At 47.3% G+C, this 21,789-nt stretch overlaps 1 protein-coding gene across 1 annotated transcript; it reads left to right on the top strand.

Annotated features, from left to right (window-relative positions):
- Positions 1-260: 260 nt before the first annotated feature.
- Positions 261-19,928, top strand: E2F1 (E2F transcription factor 1). The gene is made up of 7 exons (XM_015425274.1): positions 261-554; positions 9,544-9,634; positions 10,371-10,590; positions 13,675-13,827; positions 14,736-14,850; positions 16,777-16,981; positions 19,613-19,928. The coding sequence occupies exons 1-7, from the start codon at positions 327-329 to the stop codon at positions 19,864-19,866; spliced, it is 1,266 nt and encodes a 421-aa protein (XP_015280760.1). The 5' UTR covers positions 261-326; the 3' UTR covers positions 19,867-19,928.
- The last annotated feature ends 1,861 nt before the right edge of the window (positions 19,929-21,789 follow it).

Raw genomic sequence — 21,789 nt, forward strand, 5'->3', positions numbered from 1 at the left:
CCCTGCAAAGCTACCTCGGATCTCTTCGTTCTCGGCCTCTTTCCACACACGGCCCTGGCCGGCTGCAGCTCCGCGGAACACCGTTTCCTTGGTCTTTGCTCTTAAGGAGGATGGGGCGTGTTCGTGGCTTCCACCCCTGCCATCCGGTGTCGCCCTCCAGCCCGGCGTCCAGGACAATGCTGCTGGTCCGCTGATCCGCCTCTGGTTCCCGGGAGGGAAAGCCTAGAGTTCCTGCGGTGTGGAGGCGGGGGGGCCCCACGGCCAGGGGTTCCCCCACCCCACTCTCCGGCAAGCTCCTGGGCATGTGAGCCTCGGCGCCTCGGATCATGTCTCTGGAGGGCCTGGGAGTGACCCAGAATGTGACAGACCTGGAGGCCCTCCTGAGGGGAGCAGAGGCCATCCATGTAATGGACCAACAGATCGTGATCATTTCCACCCCTGACCAGCTCCCCACGCCCGAAGGCGAGAACGACGCCGAACTGCTGCTCTTCGCCACTCCGCAGCCCGCCCGGTTGGAGACCGCTACACTGAGGCCTGCTCTGGAGCGACCGCCGGTAATCTCGCCCGCTCGCTCTGTTGTTGTTGTTGTTCTAGGAAGTCAGGATCTTCGGCACAGTAATGGCATGCGCTTCCTAAGCCGTGTGCTACTTCACCCATGTGCTTAGTATGCACACACGGTGTTATAGGGAGGGCTGCAGAGAGGGGACATATTTTAATGCTAGACGAATAATAATATAGACACGCTTTGCTCAGAGCTGACTGATGCCTGGCTCCAGCAGCATGCAGGAAGGCAGAGGAATAAAAGGCCTAGATCCTTGTGAGCGGCAGGACAGTGTTTAGGTTTTTCAGTCATCATAAAAGACAACATTCCCAGCCTCCATCAGATATGAAGGGCAGTTTTCTTAACCCTTATGCAAGGAGACAAGGGATCGGTTGCCTATGAATGCTTCTTCCCTTCCCCCCTTTCTAATGTATTCAGCTTGTTAATTCTGTTTAAAATGACTATATGGGGAGGAATGTAGTTGATACTGCAAGCTGGGGTGGTTCCTTTTCTGGCTTTCTTAGGCCCAGAGACATCTGACCAGAAGGGAGAGCTAACAGTTACATCTGAGCCCTGATAACAGGCGTTTAAAGTCATGTGTAGCTTTGTAAGGACTCCCTCCCATAATTACAGGGGAGATGCGGAGAGAGTTTTCAAAACTGTGACTCAAACAATGCCTCTTGAACGTGGCACATGTAACAGGAAGGGCAAAGAAAGTGCGCCTGGACGCATGCAAAGAAATCATTAACTAGCTAGAAAGTGCATTCTTCAAAACATTCCACTGTGCAACAGAATCCTGCATGGCTCTGCTGCCTGACCTGGATAGTTAGAATTTGCACAGCTTGCGGGATTGTCCTGGGCCTCTCTCCTCTCAAAGCAGGAGTCTGTAAATGTTGTTAATGAAGCAGCTTAACTTCCTGTCACAGGATGTTAAGGCCCAGAGTCCTGTGCAGCTTGTTCCTAACAAAGGCAAATGCTTTGGCTGCATGCTGCATCCTTTTCTTTGGGGCTACTTACTCCAGAGCCTGCAGTGCCTAGCCTGGCATAAGAGAAAGATGATCTGTGAAAGGAAAAGCCAGAGGTAATGCACGTCTTTGCATACGGGGAAGTAAACAGCAATAACACTGTATCTCTGGCTTCAGTTACATTCTTTTAGCTTCCTCTGAGTGAAAGAAAAGGCAAAAGCTGCTATGCCCTGTTGTTATTATGGGGTGGATATCATGTAGATAAAACCACAGGAATTAGTGTTTAGGATAGTTCAGCTGCTTTAGCACTGCAGTGCTTTGGAACTGTAGTGAGAAAGGCTTGAACCCTACAATGAAAGGTAAAATTTAGGAATTAGCTGTGTCCACTGTTACATATTGTAACAAACAGTGCTACATTTAGATTGTCTTGTGGGCTCGCATCTGAATGTGCAAATGTTTGAGAGAACTGCAGTTAAATGTTTTTTGTGGTGGTGGTCAGTGATGTCTTCCCCCAGAAAGCTGAGGGCTCCTGCGTGCTGAACTGTCAGTTCTGCCCCCTATTGCCAGTGCTTTGGAGAGTTACTACTGGAGCATGACTCCTACTTAGGAGAGTCTAGTGCAGGAGTCCCCCACTTGGTGCCCGACGACACTTTTCACTTTGACACTTTTCACTTTGACACTTTTCACTCTTCCTGGTGCCTGCCAAGTATTTTAGAAAGTAGGTGGGACCAGAAGGGGCTTTGGTCCAGCAGGGCTCCTGGTTGGCCACTGGAGATCTGAGTGGCTGTGCAGGTCTTTAAGCTATTGCTTCCGCAGCGACTGACACCACAGCACAAGGATCATCACTGCTTAACTGAAGGTATACCATGGGTGTGCAAGAAGATATTTTAAAACAATGTTTTTATTCTAAAAGGCATCCTGTCACACAGAGCTTGTGTCTGAAATGTCAAAGACTTACCATGAGAGTAATGTGTAACCTCACTCCCTTACATTTTGTGATTGCACCCACCATCCTGTGCTAAGAGTTCCAGAGGTGCCCACAGGATCAGAAAGGTTGGGGCTCCCTGGTCTGGTGTATATATATATTGTGGGGAGAGTCTTTATTTTGTTGTTCAATATATTAGCACACCAATCCCAGCAGGCACCACAGAAGTTATAAGGTCTTCTGTGAAATCTGGATGTCCTTTCTGCTTTCTCCAAAAAAAAAAAAATGCTTTTGCAATTCACTTGCCTTTGGGCTGTAAATACAGGAACAGTATTTGACAAGATGAGAAATTAAAAGGCTGGATCTAGTAGAAAATTTCTACTAACAGAAGGGAGGGTGATTTTCACTGATCCTCCACCTTCTGGTAGTAGATCTCCCAATCCCCTCTTATGCTATTTTTGGGCATCCTGTGTCCCCAAGACCAGCATCATGGGATCATTTGTTGTGGTAGGGAATGACCAAAAAAATCCCACTCCACTGACGGAAATGTTTTCTGTCTGCAGAGATTTTGTGTGGGATCCAATCAAAAATATCCAATGCATATTTACTTGGATATAAGTTCCATTAACTTACTCCACAGTTTGTGTGCATAGGATTGCAGCTTTAGGTACTCTTGAGTGCATTTCTGAATTCTTTTGGTACCTAAAAGAGTGTATATTTTGTATATATTGTATACTTGCTCATCCCTGGTTCTTGCAATTGCACTCTGCACAGTTGCACTCCCAATTGGATGGGTTGTTTGATATGGAGGATGTTGCCTGGAATTGCAGCATCCCTAGCTCTTTTGGTTCAGGTTTGTATGTAGCAGGGTTGCCACATTTTTCTCCTGACAGAAGCAGTTTATCGTTTGACAGCTGTATGGTAGTTGGTGATTCAAGATGCACAGCTTTTCTGTCTCTGAACCCTAGTATCTCTGTTGAATGTCTGCCTGCCATGCAGCTGTTAAAGTTATGCTTTTCCTTTGCTTTATCTTATGAGATGATCTCCCTGTCCGCTTCTGAGGATCTTGAGCCATTATTTGGGGATGGCTAATGCGAAGGGCTGGTTGGACCAGTGTGGCAATCCTAGTTCCCCTTTCTCAGGAAGCAGAACAAGGGAGGCGATGCTTGCAAAGCTTTCTGCTAGTTGACATTCTCTTCCCACAGAGGCCCTTTCTGGTGAGGGGTCTGCAGTGGGCAGTTGCTTTACAGTCAATGCTTTGTTTTAGCTGTAGGATCTGCTGTTTGGGTTGGGAATCTGTAATGAGCTTTCACTTTTGTGTTGTCTCATCAGGGTGCATCAGTCTTGGAGCCATGTGCTGGTTTGAAGGCATGGTCTGTGAATGTGTGGCGGATCCCAGAACCCCTGGACCTGATCTTACTAGGGATCTATTGGAAAGCAAGGAAGGGAGCTGTTAAAAAGGACTCGTCAGAGATCAGATTCATAACCATATTTCAAGTTTAAAATTTTGGACCGATTTCTATGTTGTTAAAAATGTTCAGGGTCTAAGATGCCTAGGTGCCTCAGGAAATAGATACTTGGATATTTTTTTTCTTTTGCCATGGCATTGCTGTGGAGACCAGTATGCATCCTGACTTGTGAATGGCATGACTTTGACTCAGCAGGGTCAAAAATTGGGATTAACCAGTTCATGTTGCAAATGAACAGTCAAATATGCATTTAACCCTATCAATGGGTAAGATTCCACCAGAATCTTTACTATGAGGGGGCGTGGTATAGCTGTCTTCTCATTTTTTTCTGTGAGAGGTCAGTGGGAACCCAGGCCTATCATTATCAACACACGGCTTCTACTTGAAATTAGGGAGGTGTGTCTTATGATCGTACTCATGCTTGTTAGGTGATAAATCCTTATTTATTCCTGAAGTTGTGTGTAGGATAGCAAGGAATTGTACCCCATGTTCTTAGGTTGCTTTCACAACAGAATCCTGAATTGCCCTTTAGGATTTCCCATGTTAGTGTGGTTATGGTGGTTCAGCCCTTGCTGTGCATGGCTAGATGTTAGCATTTTTGTGCTCATAGACATAACACACACACTGTCCTCTAGGAAGGGAGAGGCTGGATATGACATTTTTGTATGGCAGTCAGGACTGCTGGCAACTGAATGTGCCTCTGTTGATAGAAGCAGGAAGGGAAGCACGCTCAGACCACATCATTAACATTAAATAGCAATATTTCTAGAGGCTGAATTAAAATGATTGTCTTACACATTGCATACTGCCTTAATCATATTCACTAGCTTCTGACTCTAACTCCATTAATAATAAAAAGACGTTATTGGCATCCCATGTGAAAATACGTCTGCTGTGCAGATTCAAACTGGTTTAATTACCATGACTTTTTATCCAGGCCCCTATAAATTCTGGTTTTACAAAGGGACTAAAAGTTTCCACTTTCAGCTGCCTTCTCACTTCCCTTTACTCTGGGAAGGACCCACATTCTGGTTGTTCATTCACGCACATCCCTTAGTGGAGTTTGTCCATGTGCTGCAGGATCTCTTGCACTTGTTCAAAGTCCTCTAGAGAGTATTTTACTGGTGGACCAGTAAGAACACCTTTCCTTCTGTAAAAATTTCTGTTTTTCCCTCCCCACCCCTCCGCCATGTACCCTCTGCTACCCCTTCTTGCTCACCAGAGAAAGAAGCCTATTTCCTATCCTGAGCAGCTTTAGAGGCAGGAGCAGTGGCTCTGACCTAGCTACTCCTTCTTTCATAACAGAGGAAGGGGGTTCCCAAGTGAGATCCACCACGGCTGCTTCTCAGCTATGTAGGTGAATCAGATCATCAGCAATGCCCCCTCTACGCTCCACAGTGTTGTGAGCAAAGATTCTACCTTGTGAGCAAAAAAAAAAGCTAGTGGCACTAAAGTTGTAAGCGAGTCTACATTTGACTGTTGCATAAATTAGTTTTTAGAAGATTATTTCCATAACCTTGTAAAAATCTCAGCATGAATTCTTTTAAACCATATTTAAATTATTTTTGTCAAAGGGTTTAAATTATATTTCAACTATATTGTAAGAATAATTTAAACGTTATAAGAGAAAACAGAATCAAGTCAAGTTTCATTACAGAAAAGTTCTCCGTGGGGGTAACCGGGCCTCCAGAGTACAGGTCTACCCACTCCTTTCCACTATATAGGTAGACCTGGCCTTTGGAGAACAGGTCTACCAACCCCAGTCTACTATACTGGTAGACCTGGCCTCAGACTGTCACCCTGCACTGAGCCTTAGAAAACATACCAGCACACCGGGGGGGTGGGGGGGGAGACTCTTGTAGTCTACTTTGGCATTTTTTAGTTAAATATGACAAATTACAGGTCAAGTATAACTGAGGTGGAATAATCACTGTCAGAACCCTGCCAACCAAACAAACAGGAAGTTGCTTAAATGTTATCAACCTGCCCAAACTACTTATTTATTCAATATTTATATCCCACTTTTCCCTGTGACTCAAGGCAGCATACAAATCATACTGAAAAGCATAATAGGAGTGTGCAAAAAAAATATTTTTTTCTCAGCTCCATTATTGCCTATGGAGACAATTATAATCAATGGGCCCCATCTATATATATATAAAAGAAAGTCCCCTCACCGTAAAATCAATGCCCAGGCCGAACCGCTGGACCTAGAGACACCAAATTTGGGGAGAGCGCTCCTACCATGGCGTAGGTGCTCGCTAAGAAGGGATTTTTAGGAATTCAACCCCTAAGGGGGTCAAAAGGGGTAAAATGTGCTTCCCCCCATTGATTCCTATGCGGCTGCCAGGCTGCTGCCTCCCTGCACCCCCCACTCTCTGATTGGTCAGCTGCAGAGCTCAGTGTTCTGAGGTAAAAAAAGCCAACAGTTACAGGAGACTGCAGGCAGCTCATGACAGTTGAGGAAATAAGGAATGGCCAACAACCACCTGTGAGATGCAGTAATGCTGCTGGCCCAGCCTCTCTGATGGCTTCCAACACACTTCCCCCATCTCCTACACCTAACAGGTGGTTGTCTGTCAAGTGCAGCAGCGGTTGCAGGGTGCTTAAAGCCCCGAGGGAGCCTGCCCCAGCAGTAACGCCTTAGTGATCCTGCCGGCCCTGCCTCCACAGTGTCTTCTAATACTCCTCCCCCTCCTACAGGCAGCTGCCTGTCAGGTGTAGGAGAGGTGGTGGGATGCTTACAGCCACCGAGGAGGTTTGCTCAGCAGGATTGTTTTAGCCCTGCTGCTGGCTCAGCCTCTCCGATGCCTTTAAATACAATCCCCCCCAACACCAGACAGGCGGGTGTCTGTCAGAGGGAGCCCACCCCAGTAGTAACACTTTAGTAATCCTACCGGCCCTACCTCCACAGTGGCTTCTAATACTCCTCCCCCCTCCCCCTCCTACACTGGACAGACAGCTGCCCGGAGGAGGCAACTCAGGAATGCGGCAAAGACATTTGCACATAGTACTCCTGCGAGGCACTGAGCTGCGCAGGCCAAGTACCAGCAAGATCACCCTGAGGGGCTCAGAACAACACAGTCTTCATATGAGCAAAACAATCCAGGAACACAAGTAGAGAGGCCATCACTTTCATGAAAGGTGACAGGAATGGACTTAACAGACGACTGCTTCTTAAATGGACAGTTCTATGTGGCCTGCTCCAGAGTGAGTTCATCAAGCAGCCTGGTGATCCTAGCACTCGAGGGCAGAACCACCAATGTGGTCTAGAGAGGTCCTTCGGTAGAGGGGGAAAAAAGGTACATATGTCTCACTTCATTTTTTCCCACTACGATCTTCTCCACTAGAATTCCTACAACAAATGTCACATTTCAAACTTCACATCATTGGTATTATATCTGGATTTACGGAACTTAAATACCGTAGCGAAGCACGGGTATCAGGCTAGTAGGCTATAATGGAGAATCGATCAGGGGGTATCTGGGACTGGGGAGGCTGTTTTTTGAGGTACAGGCACCAGATTTGCAGCATAGCTGCTGGTGCCTCTCCTCAACCCCCCCCCCCAAGTTTCAAAAAGATTGGACCAGGGGGTCCAGTTCTGTGGGCCCCAGAAGGAGGTGCCTCCATCCTCCATTGTTTCCAATGGAGAGAAAAATGCCTTCTCAGTTTATTGAGCTGCCACCTACAATTTTAGCGCAGCTTGGAGGGAACTCTGATCATCAGCATAACTTTTCACAGCATAAGAGTTTCAGACATTCCTTATAGGCAACATAAGAAGCAGAGGCTGGATTCCCATTGTTCTTCCTCCCCTTGAAAGAAGATGCCATATAGGGTTGGATCCAACAAGCTTTTTTGCTGGTGAAAAAAGAAAGGGGGGGTCACCTTTGATCACCAAAAATGCTCTACTGGGAATCATGAGAAATGCATGGGCAAGAGTTATATAGGACGGGGGCTGTAGTCAGTGACATGGGGTGAAATTTTTTTGCAAAATGGAAACTTTTCCAATGCTCCTTTTTCCGTGGAAAAGTTTCCACCACATGTATGCAAATATAGTCCGTTTATCTATAGCTGTCAGGAGTGTTGTGCTGTAAATCAGTCATATTAGATGGGCTACATGAGGAATGTGAAGCATGGACAAACCCCCAGGGGCCTGCACATGGTGGATTTGCCTTCTTTTGCGGACATTATTTAAACATTTAAATTATTTATTTAAATTTTAATTTGAAAAACTTTCTGGAAATTTTCCTACTTAAAGTTCTCCTGGAAAGTCCACAGCAAGGGCTGTAATAAGGAGCGGGACTGGGGGAGACTGGCTCCAACCCAGAGCCCGATTCCGTACTATAAAATGGAGAGGCAGAGAGCACAACTTCAGGCCCAGAAATGGTGGAGTAACAATGCCAGAGAAACAATTGCATCTCTTCTTTTCTTTTTTTGTCTGTGAGGTGATTCTTGGCAAAGATTGGTATTAAGCACCTCAGAGCAAATATCTGTTTGTGCTGGGCCTTGTGTGAGTCACTGTATAAGTAATGCAAACAATAGTTTATCCTTAAAGCATTCAGCTGTCAGGTCTGGCATGTCCACCAGCTTCGTCTTCTGCTGCAGGCTGCTGGGGTTTTCTTCTGTCCCTCTGGAAGCAAAGATGCCTCTGGTGTGCCCATCACTCCAGGCCAGTGTTTGCCAAGTGTTCTGGCTAGCCATATGTCATGGTGGGAGCAAGATCATGGATTAGGTTTAGGTTGAGGCTGGGTGGTCTTACAATACAGTCGCCCAGAAGAAACCCTGCTTGATAGCAGTAAGGCCGGGGATTTGATGGGTCCAAAATAATTTGGCCAGTTATTAGGCAGGTGCTTATTTTATTTAGATCTGCTAAAAAGATAATCAGAATCAACAAGTTTGGTCCCCATGCTCATTACAAAAACAAATTAGTTAACCACTATTGTTAGCTGGCCAACCTGCCTGAGACTTGCTATATTCGCAAGATTTTTTTTTACTATTCTTTGTGTGTTTGGCTGTGGCATTGTAAGCCACCTGGGCTCCAGCTTTGCAGGGGAAGAATTAACTTCTAAAAATGTGGGCAATAAATTATTATTTTTGCCCTACTCAGTATTATGTGACTTATTCGCTATTAGGGGTAGCTTTTGCTGTGCTGCTAGGTTAGCCCTGACTGCAGCAAGGCAAACTTTTTCCATCAGGGTGGTCATCCAGTACAGTTTTTCCCCTTCTTCCTCCAATTTCTGTTTACATTATCTTATTGCTTAATGTCATTGACTTGGGGGGGAAAAACAGAACTAATTGAATATTTACTGATCTGGAGTGCCTATAGTGCTCACAAGGAACCGTGAGGCCTGTTGGTTCCTCCACACTTGGATTATCCTAGCCTAGCCTCATCTTGGGTTTCTTGTGGAAACTTCCGATCTACCCAGTCCCTCTACTGGTTGATTTCTAGTCTCATCTCTTGTCCCCAATGTGCTAGTAACACTTTATCATCTTCTGTAGCTGAAGAAACTGGCTTTCTAGACTATGGAAGCTTCTGTCACAACGGATTTATTAGACTTGTATCATAGAATTCTTTGTTTCCCTGTAGAGCTGAAATCAAGCTGTTGCTCTTTCACTACCTTTTAAAGTCTCTTCTTTTTTCAGGTCAAACGGAAGCTGAATTTGGAGACTGACCACCAATATATTGCAGAGAGTGTCCAAGCAACCCGAGGGAAAGCAAAAAACCCTGTGAAAGGTACTGTTGCCCAGTAGAAAGTTGTAGTGCTTTAACCATTCCCGAATACTTTAAATGTCCTGAATGAAGTAACTTCTTGTCCCATTGGCTAAGTTAGAGCAGGATTTCATGCTGATTGAACAGTTTGAGATTAGAAGCATGGAGCTCCCTGGGCATTTGAGGGGGAAGAAATGGACTTGAACATTTTCATAGCTGATACACATCTTGAACTTATCGGGTACAGAAGTGAGCTTCTCAGAAGCAAGAATATGCTTTGACTTCATGCTGGGCACCATTCAGGAACAGGAGCTACTCATAAAGTGTCTTATGTAGCACTTAATTGGTGGACTACCAGCTCCTACCACTTGATGGGGATCTCCACCAGTTGTTGCTCTCTCGTGCTGATTTTTAGTTCTGTGATCACATTGCTTTGTGCTTGATAAAAACAAAAAGCTAATTTTATAATAGCACCAGAGCTTGTATTGGGCACAGAGTTTTCAGCATCCCAAGAATCCAGGGTTTGGACATATCTGTGCCTGTGCTGTGAAGACAGGCTGGAAACTGAGTGGGCAAAGTCTAGGGACATCTTAGTAGGTACAGCTTGCAGCTACTGAATTGGATTCTGCTGGTATTGTGTAGTTGCTGGTTTCTCTTCCTCTGACTAGCAGAAGCAGTACACATAAAGCACACAAAAACTAGTTCAGATAAGCTAGATTCCGGGGTCTGAATATTTTATTCTGTCCTCGTTGATCCCCAGGGCTGAAGTCTCCCGGAGAGAAGTCTCGCTATGAAACTTCTCTGAACCTGACCACCAAACGCTTCTTGGAGCTGCTGAGCCAGTCGCATGACGGTGTTGTGGATCTCAACTGGGCTGCTGAGGTGCTGAAGGTGCAGAAGAGGCGGATCTATGATATCACCAACGTCCTGGAGGGCATCCAGCTCATCACCAAGAAGTCAAAGAACCATATCCAGTGGCTGTAAGTCTAAGGTCACCTATCCTGTGTCCAGGTGTTTAGGAATTCCTGTGATTTCCTATGAATCTGGTTGCCCTAGTCAGATTGCACTCATTTTGTAGCCTACTGCTGGTGTTAGAAAGTAACTTTTTTCTCTTTGCTACAAGGGATTTGCAAGGCTATCCTTTTGGGATTTGTCTCTTTTGAGAGAAACGTGTGTCTTTATTCACACTGTATGAAAGGGAAAGCTTGGTTTTATGGTGCTAAGGGAATGATTGCTTGGCACACAGTAAAGGATGAGAGCAATGACCATACTGGGCGTAGTTCATCTTCCCTTACTTCAGAGCAGCGGGTCTGGGAACCTCTGGGGATCCAGGAGGGTATTCCAGGGGCCTGCAAGCACCTTTGTCAGGACAGAAGGTCAGCTCTTCTTGTGTCCATCTGGTTAATGTGAAGATGGAACCCACTCTGTTTTCTAGGAAGGAAGCGGGGGGCTCTCTGCCTCAGAGGAAGGGGACAGAATTGGCTCCCCCTCTTTCAAAAGGCAGGATCTCATAGAGCTGTCACTGCCTACAGTCACCTAACTTCCAGATCACCTCAGAACATGCTGATCAGTTGCAGGGAGCCAATAGCTCAGCTCAGAGCTCTAGTTTATACAGTGATGCCAATGAGGAACTAAGTTGTCATAGTTACTGCAAAATATTGAGGCGAGGGGAGGTAGGGCACACTGCATTGATAGACAGCAAAAGCTTATGGTGGCTTTTAGTTGAATACCAGAAGTTCAGGTTTTGTGTGATATTGGTCTTTTTCTGTTTCTTTTGAGCAGCTCTGAAAGTTTTTCCTGAGGCCTCTGTTCAGCCTAGCCTCTACCTAGTAGGTATTGACTAATAAGGAAGTTTCTGTCTCTGGTGCAAACACCCTTCCAATCAAAGGATGAGATTGATTAGAATTTGGGTCAGGGCCTTTTAAGTTGTATCACCTCATGGCCAGTAGATGTTGACAAGGTCTGTCTTCCATGGAACTGAGTTGTTTTGTTTTTGGAGGCCCTCCCAAAACCTTATCATAGGGAGGGGCAGAGTCACGGTCTGTACGCCTACTGGAATTATTGCTCAGTGCACAGGGCCTTTGGGCATGCTACTGAGACTACACCTGCCCGCTAAAGCACATTTTGAAGATGGTCTCAAGAGCGGGAGACTTACAGTGGCAGAGGTGAAAAAAACCTGTCTGCTCTTTATCATGTGTGTGTGTTGCTGTTGTAACCTGAAGCGTTCCTCTTTCCTCAGGTCTCTGGTATGAATCCTTCCTGTCTTAGGTCTTTGTTGTGAATAGCTCGCAGAAGTATTCTTGTAAACAATAACTAATGTAGGAAGTGGCCTTGACTCCTCTGGGACATAGTCCGGCTGCAAGCAAGGTCTTGAAAATGTATGAAGAGAGACTCTGCAGTGTTGGGAGAGGCTCCTGCAGGGTTCCCTGCAGCAGTTTTGTCTCCATGGTTGCAAAATGGCAGTTACTTTATCTACCTGGTGTTTCTTCTTCTGCATTCCAGTTGTGTGGCTTGCTTGTCTGATTTTGGTATATTGCTTGGAACGGCAGCATCTTATGCACTGTGGGAGTGGGGTTGTCTTGCCAAGTTTAGGGTAGATAGATACAGACGGGTCATTTCGTAGAAAAAGAGGTGCAGGAGCTCATTAGCATAACTCATTAGCATAACTTATTTGCATATGCCACACACCCTGACATCACCTGAAGTGTGTCAGAAGGCAACACCGACCGCTCAGGCTCCACTGGACTGTTTTGGATTGCTAGCTATTGGGGGGGGGATGTGCAGATCTGTCCTCACAGAGGAGGGAGAGCTTGTACCTGAATAAAACTTGGTCTTAAAGATCCCACTGGACTGTTTTGAACCGGGGGACCGGGAGGGGGCTTTGCAACTTACCTGGCTGCTTCTTGCTCTGACTGAGGGCTGCTGGGAGCAGGGGGGGGGGCTTGTTGCATGTGCTCTTTACTGCCGGAGCTCCGCTCCTGTGCACTCCTGCAGGAAATTACCCCTGGATACAGAAGACACCTGCAGGCTCAGTTTGTCAGAAGACTCCATTCTGGCTTCCAGTTTCTGCAAAGGCAGCATGTCCTGGTTGGAGAGAGAGGGTGGCTCTCTGTAAAGACCACTTTTCATACTGTCTCATTGTGAGGATCTGCTTCCATACCCACCAAGTTGTAGCAACAGGCTGGTATGGGAGCAAAGAGCTTATTCCAACTCCATACCAGAAGGTGTGCAAAGCTGGACCAATAACATAACCTCTGCTTTGCTGACCTCACAGGTTGTTGTAAGTATACAATGGGGAAGGAAAAGATATGAATGCCCCCCTCCCCTTGAGCTTCTTGCAGGAAGGGTAGACTAAAAATGCACTAGACAATTTGCCACTCAAGACAAAAGAAAACTGTGTGTGTTGGATTGGCCATCTGCCTTTCAACCTCCCTTTGATGCTGCATACAAGAGACTTCTGGCCTGGGTTTGGGGCCAGCAAGTAGTTCCTGAACAAACACAATGCAATCAAGACTGGACATGCGTCAGCGTGCCAGCAGGCTGAGCACATGCTTTGTACATTTGCCAAATGCTCAGCAAGGACCTGTTAAGAGATGAACACTGAAGCTTGCCCTGTTAGTATCATGGGCATTATGTTTTAGCCTGCTTCTCTTGAACACTTCATGTAACTGCCAGCTGTTATACTTTTATGTTCTGGGCAGTCAGTTCTCAGAACTGGCGTGGGGTACTGGTCGGAGTGCTGGAATGGAAATTGGAAAGTCCAAATTCAAATCCCTTTTCTGCTGGGATGCTTGCTGAGTGACCGTGGGGCAGTCCCACACAGTAGGGATGATAGAAATATCTATCCCCTCCCCAAGCACCTTGCAGGAAAGGTGGGATAGCACCAGACGGTAAATGTGTCTGGACATTCACTAGCCAAGTGCTGTTAAAAGTTCGATTGTGTAGAAACATGCACACAAAATGCAGTTTGGTCCTTTTACTACATTCCAGGGTAGCAGCAGGTTTTGGGGGGGCTTGTTTGTCAAGGAAGAGATCACTCCCTTTTGGACCCTCTTGTTTCTTAGGGGCAGCCGGTCTGCTGTGGGGAGTGCCAGCAGGAGCCAGGGCTTGGTGAAAGAGCTCCAGGATCTTCAGGCTGCAGAACAACAAATGGACAACCTCATCCAAATGTGCACCACCCAGTTCAGGCTCCTCACCGAGGATCCCGAGAACAAGCAATATCCTTCTCTTGGAAGATGGAGGGGAGGATTTGGGTGGTTTTAGCAGATCAGAGGATGCAGAGCAGCTTCATAGCAGCATAGAAGAGTCCCCATGTTCTAAAGAGGTAGTTGCACTCCTGACATTCCAGGACTGGGTGTTGGTGTTCTAATTTTTACTTTCCCACCCTGTGAGCTAAGTGGAAAATACCTACCTGGCTGCTAGGTTGAGGCTCTGTATTGTGGATCTGAGAAAGGGCTGCGGTGAATCAGCCACATGTTGCTCATTGGATTTTGGGGTGTTTTGTTTTTGCCTGGCAGCCCTGTAGTTTTGCTGCTTGGCCCGAATGATAAAATCTAGATCTCCCCTTCCCCCGCCCTCTGGTGTGGCGGATGATCTGCCTGCAGTGTGTGTTTGAGAGTATTAGGAGGCCTTGTTCCCCAGGCTTGCCACGAATTTTGAATTGCTCCCAGAAGGCTGTGGAGTAAAAAAATCCAACCCATCCACCTTGCCCCTTGCAAAGTGTTCGCACTCTGACAAAGCTGTTCAGTTAACAAGAAGTGGGTGTGGCAGAGGATGGCACTTCTGTGGAAGCGTTCCAGCATTGAAACCTAAGAAAATCACATGGGTGTGTTCTCTTGAATTAGATCTAAATGTTTGGAAGGAAGAAGAAAATAATTGACACAGTGTTGCAATGAGTTTTCACTGTGTGGCAGGTTATGAGTGGGGAGCGGTGTGTGCATGTCCATGCACACAGTGTTGTGGTATGCCTTATCTTCTAAGCTCAGTAGAGCAGTCAAGCTGGTATTGCTGTTCCCCAGCATGTTGTGATTTGGCCCTTGAAAACTGTGTGTGTCGTGTTGTAGTTCTGTGGGTCTTGGCGAGTAGCCTTGTGATCCTTCTCCTGCCAAAACTTGACTGAGCACACCACAGCTTATGTGACTTGCCAAGATCTGCGCAGCATCGCAGACCCCTCTGAGCAGCTGGTGATGGTGATCAAAGCCCCCCAGGAGACACAGATGCAAGTCTCTGACCCAGCAGAGGTAACTTTTCCTGGCTCCCTGAATTGCAGCCCCCCCCCTACCCGGGGCCATTGTGTTCTGATTGCCCCTTGCACCAAGACTGTGGAACCCAAATCCCGCTGGCTGTTCTGGCCACCTAGAAGAGCCTTTTGAGACTGAGCGGTGGCTGAATTTAGGCTGTGGCTAGCATATGCAGATGCCACAGTGCTTGAAAGGGTTAGAGAGGAAACCACGAGGATCTAAGCCAGCTTCTCCTTCCTTCGTATTTGGATCCGTGATACATATCAATCCCAACTGCCTTCCCACGAAATTAATAGACATTGACTAATAACGTTATGCAGAAAACTCCTGAGACCAGGTAACTCATACAAATGGGACAGAAGCCCAGTTGTGCCTTAAAGACCACTGTTTATTCCAGAATGCACGTCCACGGGTCAGAGCTTGCTTCAGGTGCTATGTAGAGGATCTTCTTCGCAGCGTCTGAGGAAGTGAGTTCTGAGTCCCTAAAGTTCATGCTGGGATAAAAGTTGTAAGTCTCTAAGGTGCCGCTGGGTTTCTTGTTTTATTTTGCTAGGGTAGACAAACCTTTCTGGAATTATCATATGAATTAGAGTCCTGCTGCATATGTACTTGAGGCTGCTACCCAATTTGACAGCAAGGAAACAATGCTGCTTTAGACGGTGAGCAGTGAATCAGAAACCCACCTGTTCTCCAAGCCTTCCCGAATGAAAATGATCACGGTCTTCTGGACTAAATGCTGCATGCAGCTCCCTGCCTCCAACCTGCCAATGACAGCTGGAGAACAAAGAGAAGAGATGGTGCAGAGTATTGACTCTGATGTAGCTGATGCTGCCCAGCTTGGAACCAGGGCATGTAAAGAAAGTGACTGCCCATTAGTTACTCCTGAGAGCCAAGGCTGGGCCATAGAATTAGAGGTTTGTGCAGCCCTGTAATAACTCACCAGTCCAAACCTGTGTTTCAGCGAGGTCCCTTGCACAGGTCTTGGAAGACCTTGTTGGGAGCACTTTCATTTCTCTGCCAGAGAAAGCTAGCTTGCTGCAGGAAGGAGAAGAGATTGGATTTATACCTCGCCCTTCACTTGGAATCTGAGTGGCTTACAGACTCCTTTCCCTTCCCCTCCCCACAGCATTCACCCTGTGAGGTAGGTGGGGCTGAGAGAGCTCTTTCCAGAGCTGTCCTTGAGAGAACAGCTCTGACAGAACGATGGCTTGCCCAAGGTCATCCAGCAGCTGCAAGTGGAGGAGTGGTTCTCCCAAATTAGAGTCTGCGCACCTAACCACTACACCAAACTGACTCTTTCTCTCCTTTTGTCCTATTTATTACATTGGTGGTCTGAATTTAGCAATTTCCATTGTGTTTCTTGCATGTTAAGTTCTTTTGTTAGGTGGCCTGGGAAGTTACAGAGATAGAAAGGCCATAGCAGGAACAGCCTCTGTCTATTAGCTTCTCATAGACAGACTTTCAGATTCCTGGCCGCAGCCTCTTGGAAGGGAAAGGAGATTGTAATCTGCTCTGGGATTCTTTCAGGTAGTGAAGGGCAGGGTATAAATCCAATCTCCTCCTCCTCCTCCAAGAGCAGGAGTAAATTATCTGATTTGCAGACAGCCAGTAAACCAGACAAGCAAAACCTGCTGCAGAAGATGTTACCACTTGTTCCCCATGCAATTCAGTTTCATTTATCCACAAGAAGTGATCACATTCTAGTGAAATGTTCAAAGTTCTGTGGAACAGAAAGAACAGGGAGTGCAAGAAAGTTCTTCAGACTTCTAAATGCCTTCTCAAAGTCTGACTAGCTCCTTGTCTTTGGAGGAGGGATACTTACGGGTACAGAAATAAATGCACCACCAACCTTGTCATTACTAAAACCAAAGGACAACCCATGACTTGGGTCCTGCTAAGTCCTGTTTACCTCTTGATCCCTTCTAGGCTTTTCAGATTGCTGTGAAGAGCACTCAGGGCCCCATCGATGTATTCCTTTGCCCAGAAGAGAGCTCCGGGGTCTGCAGCCCCACCAAGAGCCCGTTGAAAGTGGCCGCTGAAGCTACTTCCCCGGAGTCATCACGAGCAACAGCGTCTGTGCTGCTTCACCCCTCCCAGGATATGAAGCTGCCATTGCTGAGTGGAGACCAAGGTACGGGAATGGGAACAGGGCAGGGCCCCCCCTTCCCCAAGAGCAACACTCTTTGCCAAGCCTTCTCTAAAGGATAGTCTTGTCTCAGGCTTGCCGTGTGTCTTGTTCCTCATGGAGAATAAAGATGGTAGCCCCTTGGCAGGGATGGAGAATGTAGCCATTGCAAAGACAGTGTCTGCCTTTCTTTCCCAGTTGCAAGGGAAATAGCAACACATGGTGCGGTGGCTGCACACCTTAGCAGCTCAGAAGAAGTGAGAGGCGGCTTGTAGTGTTTATCCATTGGTTACTGGCACTCTCTCAGGTGTCACTTAGAGGAAAAACAGTCAACACTGGCATCAGTGAAGTTAAGCCTAGTCCAGTTCCCATTGAGAGGCACTGAGCAAATCCGCAAGCGCATCTACTGTGCTGTTCAATTATAAAATTCAGTCGCAGAGAAACCATTCTGATTCTTTTAGGCTCTGAGGCTAGAGGCAGGCTGTTGAGTTGCCACCACTTCAGGGTTGTCCACCCCCAGCGCAGCTGAATTGCAAGGCTTCCAGAAGTGTAATATGTGACCCATATTCCATGGAAAACGGCAAACTCCCAATTTCCAGCACTTTTCCTCTTAATCCTGTCCCTTGTAGCAGGATTTCAGGAAACATTTTAGGCTGCAGCCGGAGTGGAGAGGTGAAGTCTTGTTCTGCTGATGAACTTGCAAGTTATCAGAGATTTTACTGCAGGATCCTTGCTGGCTTTGCCTGAAGCTAGGGCAAGACTGGTAATAAAAACCAGCCCTGGAACAGTGCCCCCCCTCCCCCCGGAAGTGGAAAGCTGAAGGAGCCATCCAGCTCTGCAACTCTGCCAGACCCTGTCCTGGGCCCAGTGCCCGGCTTGCTCAGGCCAGGAGCCTCATTTCCCAGGCTAGCGTGGCTCTTCTTCCCTGGGCTGGAGTGATCCACATGTGACGGGGGAGGGCAGGCCATTGTGACTGTAAAGGCCAATCTTCCCCTGGTCTGAAGAATGTAAGGCGTATGCTGTGAATGATGAGAGGCTATGAGCATGGGCTTAGGGAAATAAGCTGCAACTCTTTCTAAAATGACATGAGAATTACCTTGCTAGATTCGGTCGTGATTCATCCGGCAACCTGTTTACAGCAGTGCCCAGCCTCTGGAAACTCTTTAATATTATAAAACAACATTTTAAAGAGCTCCATGTGATTTCTCTGGGTATTTAAGAGATGCATCCATTTCCATTAATCCCTTCCTGTGGAAAGGAGCTGCGTTTCGGTTCTCTTTCCTCTGGGATTGTTTTCTGTCCGTTAATCTTTGGAGGAGACTGAGGAGTAGAGCAGCCTGCAGGTACCTCAAGAAGACAGACTTTTCCTTGTGGGCAGGCTTTGGGTTTCCTGCCCTTTGTTTCCCAGGCACCCTCTAAGCCTCGGGGTTGGAATCTGAAAAATAAAGAGAAAAGCAGGAGCTAGTCACCATTTGTGGGGCAGAGAGCTCTCTCTGAAGCTGGGAGGCAGAGAGGTTGCTTTTGGAGGGCGCTGACCCCTCGACCCAAGCTGGGGTGAATCTGTCTGACCTGAATGGGATCAAAGGGGATCAGGTGTATTTACTTAGTTAGAAGTCCAGTATAGACAGTCACAGTAGGGAAATCTGTTGTTTTGCTGGCCTGCTTTTCCCCCTGGAAGTTTTTGCCCATTGTTAATCTACCCTATCTTCATAACTGTTCTTTTACCTACCCTGTTGTTACCATACTTGTTTAATTTAGGCCTTTTTGTTCCCTTTGCCATGCATATTTGGCCATGCAACATGGCACACCCTCACTGAAGAGGGGGGTGCAGGGAGAGTGCTCTAGGGCCCTCTCCTCGGTCAAACACCAGAATGGTGGTAGCCAATGACCACCCTTGCCTGCTCCAGTGGGGAAGGGGGAGTGTGGGCCTGGACAGGTCCTTGGAAGGGACTCACTGTCCTTGCATGGCCCTGCCCTTTCATGTGCCATGAAGGCATAGGACACAGGAACCAATTCATCCATATAAAAGGTAAAGGTAAAGGTCTCCCTTGCTCGAAAGCCAGTCGAGTCCGACTCTAGGGTTGCGGTGCTCATCTCCGTTTCAAAGCCGAAGAGCCAGCGCTGTCCGAAGACGTTTCCGTGGTCATGTGGCCAACTGCTAGGTTGGCAGGAGCTGGAACTAGAGACGGGAGCTCACCCCGTCATGCGGCAACTCGGGTATCGAACTGCTGAACTACCGACCTTCCACAGCCTGCAGTTCAGCATCTTAACCACTTGAGCCACTGGCAGCTCCTTTTTAATTAATTTAATTTATTAATTTAGTATTATTATTAATTAATTTAATTAATCCATATACTATAGATTAATAAAGTGTATCAGGGCGAAAGTAAACTGGCCCTGCTTAGCTTCCAAGTTCTCATCATGAGCTCAGATTAGCCTGCGCTTATTTAGGCCGCTCCAGTGTGCTCCGTACCAGCTGGCTTTCCGCCCTGCAAGACGGAGGAGTGGGGCTAGAACACGCTGGGATTGTTTGCTTTATGCAGACGGGCCAGCTGGGGATAACCAGCTTGGCAGAGCAATCTCTGTGAGTCTTGATGGCATGAACAAGCTTCCCAGTCACCCTTTCTCTCTCGACAGAGCTCTTGCTGCCCGGCGGGGACAGCACACCGCCCACGAAGTGCTTGACGGACGACATGACTCTCTCGCCACTGGCCTCGGTTGACGCACTGCTGGAGCAGGGCAAGGAGGACTTCTCCAGCTTCCTGCCTGCTGAGTTCATTGCCCTCTCACCACCCCAGACCCAGGACTACCATTTTGGGCTGGAGGAGGGTGAAGGCATCAGTGAGCTGTTTGACTGTGACTTTGGAGACTTCACTTCTTTGGATTTCTGAGTGTCTTTGGGATTGGGGGGGGGCGCCACGCTCAGCTGACCCTGCCCCATGTTGTGAGTCATCCCCCCCTGAGCTGACATCTGAATGTAAATGTGAGGCCACCTGAGGCATCCTTGGCCAACTTGCTGTGGAGCAGAGTCCGGGGGATGGAAGAAGAGAAGGGCCTGAGTCCAGGATGGCGAGGGAGTGGTAGGTGGGAGTTGGTGGCTGCCTAGACCCAGCTGTCTTGCCGTGAAGGAGGAAGGCGACTGGCCATGTGAAGCCAATAGCTGCTGCGCTGCTGTGAAAGTGGCTAGACCTCGTGTCTGTGACCTCAAGGGGCCAGCATACGCTGCTGAGCCCCAGGCTGATAGTTGTAGAAGTGATAGTCCTGGCCGGTAGCTGGAGTCTGTGGTGCGCCATGTTTTTGATGCTGTTGGAGTAGTCCCAGTGAAGCCGTTGGCCTAGCAACAGCACCACCTACCTTTCTGATTTCCCTGAATTTTTGCCTCTGTGGCTGTAGGGTGTCCCTCTCTGTCAATGGCTTATCTCACCCTCCCTCCTTAGTATGAGTCGTTTCTCCTCCTTCGTGGAAGCTTTGCTTCTGAGAACACACAGTCCTTTTCTCACTCCCAGCAAAGGGTCCATGGGTTTCAAGGCAGCAGTGTATATTAGGTATTGCTTTGGGAAGGCAGCATTCTCTCAGGAATGAGGCAGGAACGGTACTCTGCGTGACAAACTGACTATAACTTCATCGATTGTGGTTGGCTGATGCAGGGGCATTATATACTTGGAGCTTGGGAGTAGGGGTGGAAAGGAAAATGACGCCAAGTTCTTTGGCTGGCAATGCGTAGAATTGAGATTGGGCCTGGTAATGATCCAAAATGGCCACGCTGAGGGGGGAAAGCCAAGTGTATGGAGCAGGGTGGGGTGGTGCTGAAAGGAACCTTTTTTGGGGGGAGAGCCCAAGCTCTTTGAGCTTGCTAGAGAAAATGGGCAATCAGTTGTGCTAGAAAGACTTGTAGTTTCTGCTTGAAAAGGAACAAAGATGAATAAAAGGTATCCTATAAATGGCAGCCGTTGAGGGGCAGGGGAAGCTGCTTCTGGGTATTAGCTCAGAGCAAGAAGCTCTTGTTTCTGGAAGTTCTACTCACTCTAAAGCTTTAAGAAGAGTTGTATATAGCTTAATTTATTTATTTTGGACTCCCCCCCTCCTTCTTGAAAGGCATCTAATTTTTTTAATAATTATTTCTGGATGGGAGATGTGCGCTTGGGGGGGGGGGCATGCGTAGAAGTAATTGGCCAAGTGGCCAATGCATTTTAACTGTCCCATCTCTGAGGCTGGCAAAGCTGATGGGGCAGGGGAGAAAAACAGCAAGGAGCATTTCTTGCAGCATGAGAGTCAGAGTGTCTTGGTGGTGGTCTCCATGAAGGTGAGGGACTCCTTTTCTTTGTTTGTTTTGCTCCAGCTCATATTGTATGGTATGGAGCATTGAACACGCTGGGGATTTGGGGGGGGGGAGGACTGCCTTGCCCATAAAGTAAAGGCAAAAATGTTGACATCCATCTTCATGCTGTCCCCTGTGCTAAGCACTGAGGGATGGTCAGATGTCATAAATCCATATTATTTATTTTTTATTTATGTGGCTCCACCCAGTGCTCCTGGAAGGTAAGGAAGGTATCTGCGGAGGAAGACTGCATGAAGTGGAATTAGGCATATCCAGGTATGTGGAATGAGGCCATATTGTATCCTGTTAGAATAGCTAACCTAGCTATTGAGAATGGAGAGCTGAACGTAGCCAGTGTGTTCTAGGTAGCCAGTGTGTTGTAGTTTAGCTGTTAAGTTTGATGGGAAGAGATTGCTGGGTGGTCCCATCTATGCGATGAAGTATGACTGGTGAAGACTGTTGAGTTGAAGTGATATTTATTGATAGTAAATGGACA

This window comes from Gekko japonicus, unplaced genomic scaffold (assembly GCF_001447785.1).
Source record: "Gekko japonicus isolate JY-2015 unplaced genomic scaffold, Gekko_japonicus_V1.1 scaffold2, whole genome shotgun sequence".
NCBI classification, from domain to species: Eukaryota; Metazoa; Chordata; class Lepidosauria; order Squamata; family Gekkonidae; genus Gekko; species Gekko japonicus.

Bases quoted from the DNA above. Each gene is read 5' to 3' on its own strand.
- E2F1 (XM_015425274.1), top strand. From the start codon at position 327: ATGTCTCTGGAGGGCCTGGGAGTGACCCAGAATGTGACAGACCTGGAG. The intron at 555-9,543 runs GTAATCTCGCCC...TTCTTTTTTCAG, and splicing joins CTGCTCTGGAGCGACCGCCG to GTCAAACGGAAGCTGAATTT. The intron at 16,982-19,612 runs GTACGGGAATGG...CTCTCTCGACAG, and splicing joins ATTGCTGAGTGGAGACCAAG to AGCTCTTGCTGCCCGGCGGG.